This window comes from Mesoplodon mirus, assembly GCF_964341445.2.
Source record: "Mesoplodon mirus genome assembly, chromosome: 4".
Classification (NCBI taxonomy): domain Eukaryota; kingdom Metazoa; phylum Chordata; class Mammalia; order Artiodactyla; family Ziphiidae; genus Mesoplodon; species Mesoplodon mirus.
In genome coordinates, this window is record NC_138979.1 from 145,475,864 (window position 1) to 145,489,234 (window position 13,371).

General features: G+C 40.3%; 1 protein-coding gene across 2 annotated transcripts in view; it reads right to left on the reverse strand.

Moving 5' to 3' along the window:
- Nucleotides 1-7,612: 7,612 nt before the first annotated feature.
- The window catches only part of ARMH4 (armadillo like helical domain containing 4), a 123,425-nt gene continuing 117,666 nt past the window's right edge, over nucleotides 7,613-13,371 (reverse strand). For both annotated transcript variants that reach the window (XM_082616764.1, XM_082616763.1), the window contains exons 6-7: nucleotides 8,447-8,581; nucleotides 7,613-8,203 (exon numbers count right to left, since the gene is read on the reverse strand). In XM_082616764.1, the coding sequence (XP_082472890.1) occupies nucleotides 8,135-8,203; nucleotides 8,447-8,581 (204 nt within the window). In that variant the 3' untranslated portion in view covers nucleotides 7,613-8,134. The remainder of the gene's footprint in view (nucleotides 8,204-8,446; nucleotides 8,582-13,371) is intronic.

A 13,371-nucleotide genomic window follows, 5' to 3' on the forward strand; every position in this document is an offset into this window, starting at 1 on the left:
CCTGAGCACTGATCTGGTTCCCATGGTGTGGTGTCAGTACACTCTGGTATGAGATAAATGAGAGGCTCACAGCACAAGGCTGGTCTCTGTCAGGCTGCACCCACACAAAGCTGACTGAAGCCTGCACAGAACTGGTGACCACAGTAGTGGCATGAGCAAAAGGATTTGGAGCGTTGCCCAGGAGGTGTCTGATGCCATCCATTTCTTGCACTTTGTTGTGCCCCCCTCCTTTTATATTCCCTGTGTCATAGATAGTCCCCTTCAAGCTGGCTGCCAGCCACAATCTCTGCAAAAACATTGCTGCTGTTGCATCTGATCCCAAGACCATAATAATCTTCTTCATCTTCCCCCTCCATCACCCATTCAGACTTCTCTCACCCTTGGCCAGCATCTTGGTGGGTCTAGGTTGCTTGCCTGGAGGGTGACCTTGAGTATCAGAATTTCAGCACAATACACAGGTGAGACTCCTGAAACACTCCCATAGAGGCATCTCTTAATCTTTCACAACATTCCCTGTGTTGATAATGGACTGACCTGAGCCTGTCATTTTCTTCATTTTCTTCTTCTAAAGCTTCCAAAGTAGTCTAAAATCCCAGCCACCTCAATTCTTAAAGTTACCAGAGCTCCCATACTGCTTAAGGACCACTACTACCACACAACCCAATACTTTGCCTCTGCCTTCACCCCATCCCAATCCACCATGGGTCTTAATAATTGAGATGCTGCTGGCCAGGTATCACCACTCCACCTCCCACCAACAATGGGGTCCTTATTACCTCCGACCAGTGAGCCCGCTTCAAAATTCCTGTCCCAACTATGGCAGCCTGGGTTCCCCGAAAGAGCCTGAGACAAAGTATTGTGTGCAGATCGAGTGAAACAGGGAAGGAAGAAAACCAATACAAGGATGAGTTTTCAAGGTGCACTGCAATGGACAACGGGGGATCCCTCCTAAGGAACATTCTGAGGAGTTTCATGAAATGAACCTGAGAACCTGCCACATGAACAACAAATGGTGAGAGCATTATCCATTGGCTTCCATCCCCATTGGTTAAGACCTACCAGGTTAGCCCTCCTGCATTTCCAGGCTGTACATGTGTGAATGCCAAGCAAGGCCCCAGAGTAATCCATTCCATGACATCAGAGCAAACCTGAGGTGCTGGCAGGTTGTACCTGCTCACACTGGTGGACATCTCTGCAGAACTGACGCTGCTGCAGTGGCTGGAATAAGAGCTGGGATTTGGAGTGGTACCACAGGTGTCTGATACACTCTCTCCAGGATGTCCTTAGGTCCCAGTTTGCCCAGGACCAGCCCAGTTCATGTCTGTTGTCCCATGATAACTATTAATAGTTTCCCCTTTCAGTCTCATGTGTCCCAGTTTAGACATAATGATATGCTCACTTAGAGCTCCCTCCCTCCTCTCTCCCTCCCTCTTTCTCTCTCTCTCTCTCTCTCTCTCTCTCACACACACACACACACACACACACTTTGAGAAACCCAAGGAAACAATTTCCACTATAATAATAATTGACATAAAAATACTAATTAAATTCAAAAGACTTGACCTGAATGAGCCTTTAATCAATAAGTGTGATTCACTTAAATCAATGAACTTGATTGAACTTGATTGAACTTGATAGAATCAACTAGATTCAACTTGATTGAATCAATCAAATCAAACTTAAATCAATAAGTTTAATCAATATTTTTCCCAATATTTCTCACAATACTACGTATTATCTACACTCACAGTCTTACTAATTATAAAAGCTTACAATTCTGCTTCAGTGGCAAAGGCAAAGAGAGAAAAGCCTTCTCTAATCCCTCTGGGCACAAGAATATGACATTTGCCCACCAGCATTTGTTTATGGAGATTTTTCTTCTTTCAACGATGTTTTCATTTATATCATATGGAAGTGTCTTGAGGTAACTGGGCAGTCATTGACAATGACATGCCAAATAAATGTTAATGAGAAAAAGAAACAGCTTGTTCCTTCAAATACAGCTGGAGGATTTTCATGAGCTCTTTTGTCTTTAGTCCTTTTAGAACAACCGTGAGAAATTGTAGCTATAGGGAGGCAACAAGATAGCATGTAAATTATAAAAATAAAAGCATGTCTATATAACATATCATAACTACATATAAAAAATATTGGAAAAATATAGACTAAAATGTTAACAATGGTTATCTCTGGTGGTGAGACTGAAGTGATAATTATTTTCTTCTTATGCTTTTCTGCATTTCCTCAATTCTACATTGTTACCTTGAGCCCTCCAGAACCGAGCCTTATGTTAATATGGCAACCGTGAAAAACTTGCTTTATTTTTCCTATGCTAAAGAAGATATACTACTTGATGATCATCCATGACAACTGTCAAAAGTCACAGAAACACTCAGCAAGGGACATGGAACCTGCATTGTTCATGAGATTCTTCAGGCTGCAAATCCAAATCCCAACATCATCTTCACATGGTCCAGCCTTGAGAGAAGCTTCTTGGTTTTGTTTTCAAGAAAAACAAGATCCTAGGGGAGCAGGGCAGGGGCGGGTGGGGAATTGGATAAAGGTGGTGGAAAGGTACAAACTTCAGTTATAAGATAAATAAATACTGGAGATGTATTGTATAATATAACTATAGTTAACCCTGCTGTGTGGTATATGTGAAAGTTGCTGAGAGTAGATCCCAAAATTTCTCATCCCAAGGAAAAAAAAATTTTGTAACTATATGAGGAAATGGACGTTAACCAAACTTGGGGTAATCATTTTGCAGTATATGTATGTCAAGTCATTATACTGTACACCTTAAACATATACAGAGCTGTATGTCAACTATATGTCAATAAAACTGGAAAAAAAAAGATTAGAAAGCAGTTCCATAAGTGTATAAAATTAGTTCTTATGAATAATAAATGATTTCATTTCCTAAAAAAAAAGAGAGGGGCTTCCCTGGTGGCGCAGTGGTTGAGAGTCCTCCTGCCGATGCAGGGGACGCGGGTTCGTGCCTGGGAGGATCCCACATGCCACGGAGCGGCTGGGCCCGTGAGCCATGGCCGCTGAGCCTGCGTGTCCAGAGCCTGTGCTCCGCAACGGGAGAGGCCACAACAGTGAGAGGCCCGCGTACCGCAAAAAAAAAAAAAGAGAGAGACAAACAAGATCCTGAGTTTTGGTCTTCATATCAAAGAATAAGAAACTCTCATGTTAGTCTTTACAAGGCAAGGGAGTCAGTCAGATCCTAGATAATAACCATATCTGGGACACACCCAAAGTAACGTAATCACCTAAAGGGATTTGGAGGGTTTTCCCAAATGTTTAATTAAGTTTTATTAAATTCGAAGTTCTTTCCTTGGAACCTACTATTAAAAGTTACAAAGAATGACCACATATATACACACATTTTGTAGAAAGTTAAAGCTGCCTACACATTTTTTGCAGACTTGTAGGTTATTTTTCTCAGGCTGCATCTGCTGGGATAACACAGGGTCCGTCTCTCTGGAAGGTGGGACACTGGACTCCAGGATATCTACAGGGCCTCAGAAATGCCAGGAGTATGTGAGTTGTTTCTTTGTTCTTTTGCTGCTGTTGACTGGGGAAATTTCTTTCTTCTTTCCTTTCTTCTTTCTTCCTTCCTCCCTTCCTCTCTTATCCTACATACACATAATAGAAAGTTGAGCTAATTCATGTAGGGAGTTAGATACCCAAAATAGGATAATGCCAATGCATTTATACAGCTAACAGTGGCTTACACAATAAATGCCGATGATTCTTTCCGCATGTAGAATTTAAGCCACAGAATTATGTCTCCAGCTATGCTGACCGCCAAAGTTGATAATTATCAAAGCAAATAATTAGATGTCTCTCCTCGGTCCATCCCCAGCTTATCAGTCTAATGGCTGCCTCCCCAAAAGAGGTATGTATGTTATGGGAGGTGCTAAGTGTACAAATAAGGGGCTTTTAGTAAAAGTCAACACTATTATTTTGTTTTCAAATTATTTCCTATTCCTAGAAATTCATATTCAGCCATTCAAACTTTGCATAATTAAGAAAGATACTTAACTGAGCTTAAGCTTATTTAAAGTAACCAAGCTCCTTTCATCTCTCTGATCTTGGATTTCAATTCCCTCCCATCCATGTCCGCTCAACCTAGGGCATGTAGAGGATGGAGACCTATAGATTCATGTAGATTTATGGCCCTTTCCCCTGCTAATGGTCTACCTCATTTGCATTCTTCTCCTCACTTGTCTTTATCATTTTTCCAAGCAACGGTGCATTCAGAACTTCAGCCTCCTCTAGCACTTTCTAATGTTTTGTGCCATTTTTATATCTGCTTTGTATTATGATTTTTCTTCCATCTTCTTCTTCCCATAGTTATTCACTTGTAACTGTACCTTCACATACCCTAAAAAGCAGAGTGGTTTGGTTTCTTTTTTTTGGCCGTGCCGCACAGCTTATGGGATCTTAGGTCCCCATCTAGGGATAAAACTCATGCCCCCAGCAGTGGAAGAGCAGAGTCCTAACCACTGGACCCCCGGGGAACTCCTGAGATTTTTTTCCTTCAGTTTTAAACCTACATTTTCAGATTTCCTTGCAGTCAGAACAAAGCCTATCTTGCCAAAAGGCCACAGAGCTGAAACCTTGTGCCAAATAATATATCTTGTTCCCAAAAGCTGCTTTTTGGCATCTGGTAGAAACATTATTATTTATAGCCACAGAAATCACGATGCCTGTGGATGATTTGATGCTTCTCCCCCAACTCGTGGATGTGACCTCACTAAGGGGTTTCATTTGGGCTCCACGTGAAGAAGATATCTTCATGGAGAGAAGCACCCGGCATCTCTCTATGACATTTTGACTTTGAAGCCTTAGCCTTTTTTAAAAAAAATAATGAAATAACCAGAGTTTCAGTTTAGGAAGGTGAAAAATTCAGGAGATAGATGATGGTGAGAGTTGCACAACAATGTGAATGTACTTAGTGCCGCTGAACTGTACAGTTAAATAGGGTTAAAATAGCATGTTTTATATTATGTGACTTTTACCACAACAAAATAATTTTTTTAAAAAAAGAACCAGCTTTGATTGACCGTGCTAAAACTACTTTCAATATATTCTAAAACTGTGCTTTAAAAAATTTCCCCATATTTTTGACCCGTGTAAGAGATACAGGTACTTTAAGAAAATGTTTCTGCAAGACTGCATCTGAGGCAGTTTATGAGCTGAAGCCAAGGCTAAAGCACTGCTAAGGGAATCTGTTTCCCTGGGATACTAATTAACTCCAAATACTGCATATAAATTAAGCTAGCAGCTACTGAAAGAAGCAACTTACAGGAGAGGAAAAACTGAAGAGGCTTAAAAGAAAGGTACTGTCTTCTGATTAGAGAAAGACATCAGGGGCACAAGAGGAACCCTTCTCTAGCTGTCCCAGCATTCCACCCTTTCTCTAGAAGCTTCTGCCATTCTCTCTTTCATCTTGTTTTCCTTTCTCCACTATGGCAGCTGTGATTGATTGGATAGCTGACTAGGAAAAGGGTCTCTCCCCAGGGACCTGCTCTCCCTGTCTCCCAAAATAAGGAAAAGCTGTTCTCTGCATAGAGCTCTCCTAGCTGTGTTCTCAAACTTGCCTGGACAGGAGAATCCCAAGCTCCTGCCCTGGAGATTCTGATTCTGTGGGTCTGAGAAGGGGCCTTGGAATATGTATGCTAACAAGTATCCCAGGCAATGCTTTGGGGCCACAGAGTTTGGGAACTACTGCCTACCCCCCTGAGAATAAGACACAGACCCTGCCCCTGCAGTGGGACACCTGCCGTTCTGATGGGATCCATTCAGTTCAGAGCGGAAGGTGTCAGCAATTGAAGCTGCAGCTATCAGCACCGCCAGCTTAAATATTTAAGGTTAGTTGTTAGAATAGAGTTGACTATGTCTGTCATCGGTGACTTTATTATACTATAGTTTGAAGGTCCAACCTATTAACCATGGTCTAGTTAAAACTACAGACTAAGAGTAGCCCGAGGTGTTAGTGGCCATCAGTATCATCCACATGATGCAGCATGAAGCGGCCTATTGTGTTTTCCCTACAAACAGCTTGTCAAGAACACAAAGGCAGTAATGCTACATTGTGCTCACCTCCTCCTAACCTTAGAAACACTTACAGCAAGGGGCTGCTCTTGGAAAGGGCAAACGTACCCTATGCAGTATCAGGATGTCTCTACTCATGAAATTACACATTTCTGGAGAGTCATGATTCTGAGTTCTATTTTTAAAACCTGACTCTGAGCTTGTGTGTCGATTGCTAATGTCTATTTGACTGTACAGAGCTTTTCATTTCTCTTGATCAATTTCACCCATTTGCTTATATCTCTTGGCAAAAAGAATTAAAATTATTTGATGAAAACATTCCTGTAAGCCAGCTATCCTTCAAGAATGAATTCAAGAAAGAGTTCTCTATTAGTTCCCTAGACGTGATACTTAAATTTATGTGATTATAAGGAAACAGCTGATGTGGGAAAGGAAAAGGATTTGTGTGCATAAGAGAGAAATTAGTAAGACATCATTCATTTACCAAAGACAGAAACTTGTATGACATGTTCCTGGACCAAGAAGCTATTTCCTTAGAACCCTGGTTTTAAAGAAAGACTCTGAAATGTTACTGGTTCCTCCAAAGTATGTGGAAAGGGCATTGAGCTGAAGATAGGGGTGCGTGGTTTTGAGTCCATGGTTTCTAGTCCTCATTCTTCCTGGGTATAATTTTGGATAATCATTTCACTTCTCTGCTTCAGCTCTGTCTTCAGTCAAATGGGAGAATAAAAACATACCTCCTACATCACACAGTGGCTATTAGAAATAACTGTGCAGCTTGCCTTGAACACAGCAGAGCAGGTTCCAATAAATGGGAACAAGTTCTCCATAGTGTAAAGCACCATGGACAGTATTATTACTAACTTTTATTCTTCCACGAGCCAAGTCTTTACCCAAAAACTCTACTTCCTGAAAGTCCCAAATACCTAGATGCAAAAGACAGGGCAAGAAATTACATTCCAAGGGAAATGAGAAATGATCTAACACAGTCCAGCATCACCCAAAGTGAGATGCCCTGAGACAGGCTGGTTTTTCATAAGTTCCGTCATGTGCCAGGACTCTAGCCCCCAAGTCTACTCCTTCCACAGAAAGTGTTTTTCTAATAAAGCCAAACGAGGACCAGTGGCAGCCCAATCATTGCATGGCCAAGACCACAGATGCAGAAAAGCAACATTTTGAATAATTCAGAATGGTAGCCACACAAGCACAGAGCCAAATGGCAGAGATAAATGCTCTGGGAGATTATCTATCCTCCTTTTCCTCTTGATGTCTTCCTCATTTCTTCTGGACAAAGTGAATGATACACAAAAAGGACATCTCTTAATGATAAACATGTAAGAATCTATTGATAGGTCTTTTGGACTCAATTACACTATTTAAGAAAGCAAGCTACATTAAGACCGAGAGTCAATTTAATGCATTATTTCTAGTGCATTTTTTCTTTGCCAAGAATAAGAATAAAGGGAAGGGGAAAAATAATAAAAACCAGGAGACAAGTACATAATGTAAGGTACAAACAATTCTATATATATCCTAATGTGCTGAGAGATCTTCTTGATGAAAAAGATTTCACTCTGAGTTGCTGCTAGTTTTGATGCAAATGTAGTATGTGCCATGGCCCACAAGCCTAGGGATTCAAGTAGGTAGAGCAGTCATCACAAGTTCTTCTTTGTTAAGATTTCTATTTCAGAGTCAAGTGTGCCTTGGCAGCAATACTTGTTATACTTCAGCACACGTAATCCAAACCAAGGACAAGACAATGTCGAAAAATACAAAATATTTACCTAACCTAGCAACTCCTACTGAACAACATGTATGCTGCATATTTACGAGTTGTAGCCCATGGTTGTGGAAAATTCACTACAGAATAAAAACAAATACTGCATATTACAGTTCATACACAGCATGCCTTTTCTGCTCAGTACACGAAAAATCTACTACCCAGCAGATAATGAAACTGATGGCCTGAGAACCCCAGCATGGCAGAATGTTGTTCTCTTTTTTTTGCCCCCAAATAAAAAATAAAATAATAAGATCGTTGACTCTTCCAATTAAATTCCAGTCCAATTCAAAATTCATCTTCAGAGCTGTCAGCTAAGAGCATTACTCGATCTTGCATGCTGTTGAATTCTCTCTGCTGGGGAAAGAAAACGGAAAAGCATTAAACTCCTTCTGCCGCAGAGCAAAGCTGAGGAACAGGCCCCCTTTAAAAGACACGTGAACAAACCAAGCCGAGGCAGCAGCTGCAGCAGCTAATCAGAACCACTGGGCACATCAGTACCATTCATGCATCATTAAGCCCCGTGTGCTTTATTAAGCAAATTAGAAAAGCGAAGAATGTTCGGAAACTGATTAGGTTTTGCTGTTGTTGATTCCATACCTTTCTTTTATGCCTTTTGAAGCCATTTCTCCTTCGGCGATTCATAACCTTAATGCTGTAGAGTGCTCCCAAGATGAACAAGGCTCCAGCTATCCCAACCCCTACGGGCACCAGCATCCCAGACATATAGCCAGCCTGCACAGGAAAAGAAACACACATTAGGATGCTAAACAGACTGCTGCCCTGGGTTTCTCAGTTCTGCTGGAGGGCAGCAGGTTTTAGACACCTTGAAATCTCCTGTCTGCTTTGTTATAAAATAGCACCTGGAATAAAGTTACTTTTTAGACAGAAGGCAACAGAGAGAGAGATGTGACTGTTTTTGGATATTTCAAATACGTAGAAGAAGTACTGAATCAATCAGCCAGACCTAGTGGCACCTCCAGCCCCTTGCTTATGCACATTTGTCAACACCAGGTTTTGGTGACAGAAATATAATTTGTATTAAAGATGGATGAAGTAAGCCTCTGAGAATGCCAGGACTATTAAAATGCTATAAATTGGAAATAGCAGCCTGAGTCAAGCTCCAGGGGGAGTTGAAGTGCCCAATGGAATATTGTGCTTCTTAGAGGGCAGAAGGAGGGCCTTGACTTTGGTAGGTCCTCTCTCACGATCTTAGCTGCGTCACAGTAAGAAAGGAAGAGGAATGTGCTTGTACGCGAGTGAGAAGTGAGAGTTTCTGGAGACAGCAGGGAAGAGAAGGACCTGCAAAGGAAAGGGTGTTGTCAGGTGTTGGAGTCCAGGCCAAAAAGACAAGGATGAGGAGACAGTTGCACATAATGTGGATGGATTCATTTATATGAAAGAAAATATCTGCCCAGTGGACAAGGCCAAAGTTGAAGGTTGGGAGGGAATTCTGAGTCTCCCCAGCCCCAAAGAAAGAAAGTGGCAGAGAGGGGCACAAAGATCACTGCTAACAACACTGGTACTTCCAAAAGAGCCTGGAGGTTTCAAACGCATGTGGGTCTCCAACATCCCCAAGGTGTTACTATGGATACTTCAGTCCTAAGAGAGCAGCGTGATCTCCACACATCCCTGGGCTTGAGTAAGTAGCTCAGGACCAACCCAAGTTCAAGGTAAGGCCATCACCCTAAGGGTGCTCCCTGCATCTTGGCCAATACGACACCTAAGGGATAGAGGTGGATGAATAACCAGAGCCTTTCATAGAGGAACATGACACTGGTTTACCTTCCACGATGGCCCCTTCTAGAAGCCTACCCAGAAAAAAACCATAAACAGTTAACAATTTTAAAAGTGCTGTAATAAGTACTTTTGATAGACATTATTTTATGGGGGAAAAACCATGAGTCTGTTCACTTATTTGACTATTTCTAAAAATTTTAATATAGCAAAAACTATTTCCAGTATCTTTCAGAATGAGCCCCAAACAGAGAAGGACAAAAAATAAAAGTTTTCTAACAAGTGCTGAAGTAAGCAGGCTATGATGCTTTCCCAACATTTCTAGAATTAATCAAAGGGACAAGCCCTTACAAAACTGCAGCATCCTCTTGTACACAGCCAGCTCATTCACTGGTTTTGTTTTCCAGAATCTTGAGTTAGAGCAGAATGTGGAATTTTTTCCATTAATTTGAGAACATAGCATTGTTCCTCAGCATACTAAGTGTTTTTCCCCAAGAAACAAAGCTCAGTTATTTTCCAACAAATTAATATGCTTTACAGAAACCCAAATTTTCTTCTAGATCTACGAAAGGCTTATAAAAGTCTATAATTTTCCATTGCTCTCACCAGAACTATGAATTTCTTTTTACATCACAATTCCCAGTGCATGGAAATATACATATATGTTGATGTATGATAATTTTAAGCACAGTAGATTAGATTTTACAGAGCTATACATTCAAAGGATGATATTTGAACTTTTGGAAGCTCAACTTGATCAACCTCTGAGTGGGTCTCCTCACACTACGTAACTCAACCCCACACCAAAAATATGAATACTACAAAATGTGTCACTCTTTGCATGTTTCTTATTTACACATTGAGGCTTCTCGTTTCTAGAGCTTTAAATCATGTAGACTTCACAAAAATGCAATTAATCTCTCTCCTCTATTTATTCCCTCATGTGTGTGTGTGTGTGTGTGTGTGTGTGTGATCTGCCTGTGCTTTGAAATTACAAGTAAATTACAAGATGGGAATAAAGCAACCTACCCTCTTCAAATATAATTTAACCATCCCTTATACATAACTGACTAATTGAAAATAAACTCTGTTTTTAGAATTGCCCATGACTTGTTTCCTGTAGAAATGAAAACAAGTAAGACACGTGCATATGAAGTTATAAATTCTGCCTAGCACCTTTTCTCTGTTCAGAATTATTAGATGTGCACAGTCCTCCACACGTAACTTGCCGAGAAGAACACAACTGCATCTGTGCATATTCCAACCGAGAATGCATAACCTGAATCTAATCATGAGGAAATGTCCAATAAACCTAAACTGAATATTCTATTTTTTTAAAGCACTGTATTCTTAAAAAAATATCAGAGTCATGAAAGACAAAAGATGGTTATGCAAGTGGTCCACATTAAAGAAAACTAAAGAATCCTGACAACTAAATGTGTTACATGACCCTAGACTAGATCCTGTAATGGAGGAGAAAAATGAATTTATAAAGGAGATTTTGGGTCTGTTAACCAAAAGACTGAAATCCAGGTGCCAGAACAGATAAAAGTATGATATCAATGTTAAATGTACTCAAGCTGATAACTGTATTATGGTTTGCTAACAGAATATTCCTATTCATAGGAAATACACACTGAAGTATTTGGTGTAAAAGGACCATGATGTATGCGGCTTTCCCTCAAATGGCTCAGAAAAAAGGAGCAGAGATAGAAATGGGGTAACGTAGGAAGAATAAGTGCATCTGAAGAAAAGGAACAGGGGTATTCTTTGTACTATCCTTATTCTTGTATCTTTTCTGTAAATTTGAAATTATTTCCAAATAAACAGTTTGAAAATTAAAAAATTTATTGTTAAGATAAAATTTACTAGATATAGCTGTTTTTTTTTGTTTGGTTGGTTTTGGTTTGTTTGTTTTGTTTTATATTTATGAGAAAGGTATCCTTCCTTCTCAGGATACTGTATTTGTTCAGAAACACTGGTTTTCAAGAAAACAATAAGAAAACCATATGATACACTGTACTGCCTAAAGTCTGCTGAATTCAGTACGCTTATGATGTCTATTCAACAGTGGTTCTCAAACTTGAACATGCATCAGAATCACCTTCAAGACTTGTCAAAACACAGATTGTTCGATCCCTTTCCCCGAGTTTCTGATTCAGTAGGTCTAGTGAGGGACCTGAGATTTTGTATTTCTAACAAGCTCCCAGGTGATGCAATGCTACTGGTGCAGACTATACATGAGAATCGCTGTTATGGAGTATAGGCTGGATCATCCATTTTCTGGATTATTTCCTAAAGCTAGAAGAAATAGAACGATCTTGGTGATATAACAACAGGGCTGGCCTGTATTATACAACTAAAATTTTGATGCATCTTCAATTTTGAGAAAAAATATAGATGTTGAAAAAATACATCAATAGGTAGCCAGGTAAGGATCTGTCAAACAAGCATCACTAACTTGGACATTTAAACAGGAAGAAGGTTAATGATGGAATGAGTATAGGGACTGTCCCTCGATAGCCATTCGCCCCCTTCTTCTAGAGCAATAGAACCTTCCATCTGGGCTGGGCACAGAATAACGATTACTTCTCCCTGCCTTCTATGCAGCTGGATGTGACCATGTGATAAGCCTCACTAAGGAGACGATACATTAGTGACACGTGCAACTTCCAGAGCATGCTCTTCAAGGGGGGAGCAGAGCCTTTACCCACCCTCCCCCCTTTAAGAATGGCAGAGTGTCTTTATCTTCCCTTTTAAAGGGGGAGGGATATCTTAGGCTCCCTTTTTCTTCCTTCCTTCTGGCTAGAGTACAGACCTAATTGCCATCCAGGACCACGAGATGACCTTGAGAATAAAGGTCACAAATCGTGGAGCATCAAACAGAAGGAGCCTGAGCCTTCAATGTCGCTCCTCACTAACCTCTGATTGCTACCTCCAGACTCACAAATGAGAGACAAACAAAGTTCTCTCTTGGTTAAGCCATTGTCATTGGGGGTTGTCTGTCACTCATAGCCGATCTTAATCCTAACTAATATAGGAAGACTAAACAATAACAACAAAGAGAATAATTCAGAACTTTTTAGAACACCTACCACCCTTTCTAGAGTCCAGCTAACTAACAGGGAAACCAATATCAGGACCAATTAAATGAAGCTAAACTGAGAAGATGTTCTGGGTTGACTGAAGAGCCAGTTAAATATGTAGTTTAGCTTTCAGTTCTAAGGGACTCTGTGACTGTCAACAAAACGGCAATAGTTTCACTCTCAAAGAGTTTCTGAAGATAATGACTCACGAGACTTTTAAAGATGATCGCTAGCTAGCTAGACATATGAAGAGAAGGAGGGAGAGGGGGAAGAGAGGAAGAGAAAGGAAGGAGGGAGAGAGAGAGGAAGATATGTATACATATATTTTATATATATATACATATATGTGTGTACACATATGATTGTATGTATCAAGTAAGTGTATGATATTTCACTCCCAGAGGGAGGGGACTGATTAGACTGAGTCCCTCCAAGAAAAAATCAAAATATGAAGGCAAGTACAGCAACATGGATGGACCTAGAGATTATCATATTAAGTGAAGTAAGTCAGAGAAAGACGAATAACATATGATATCACTTATATGTGGAATCTAAAAAAAATGATACAAATGAACTTATGTACAAAACAGAAATAGACTCACAGACATAGAAAACAAATTTATAGTTACCAAAGGAGGTAGCGGGGGGAGGGGGAAGGATAAATTAGGAGTTTGGGATTAACATATACACACTACTATATAT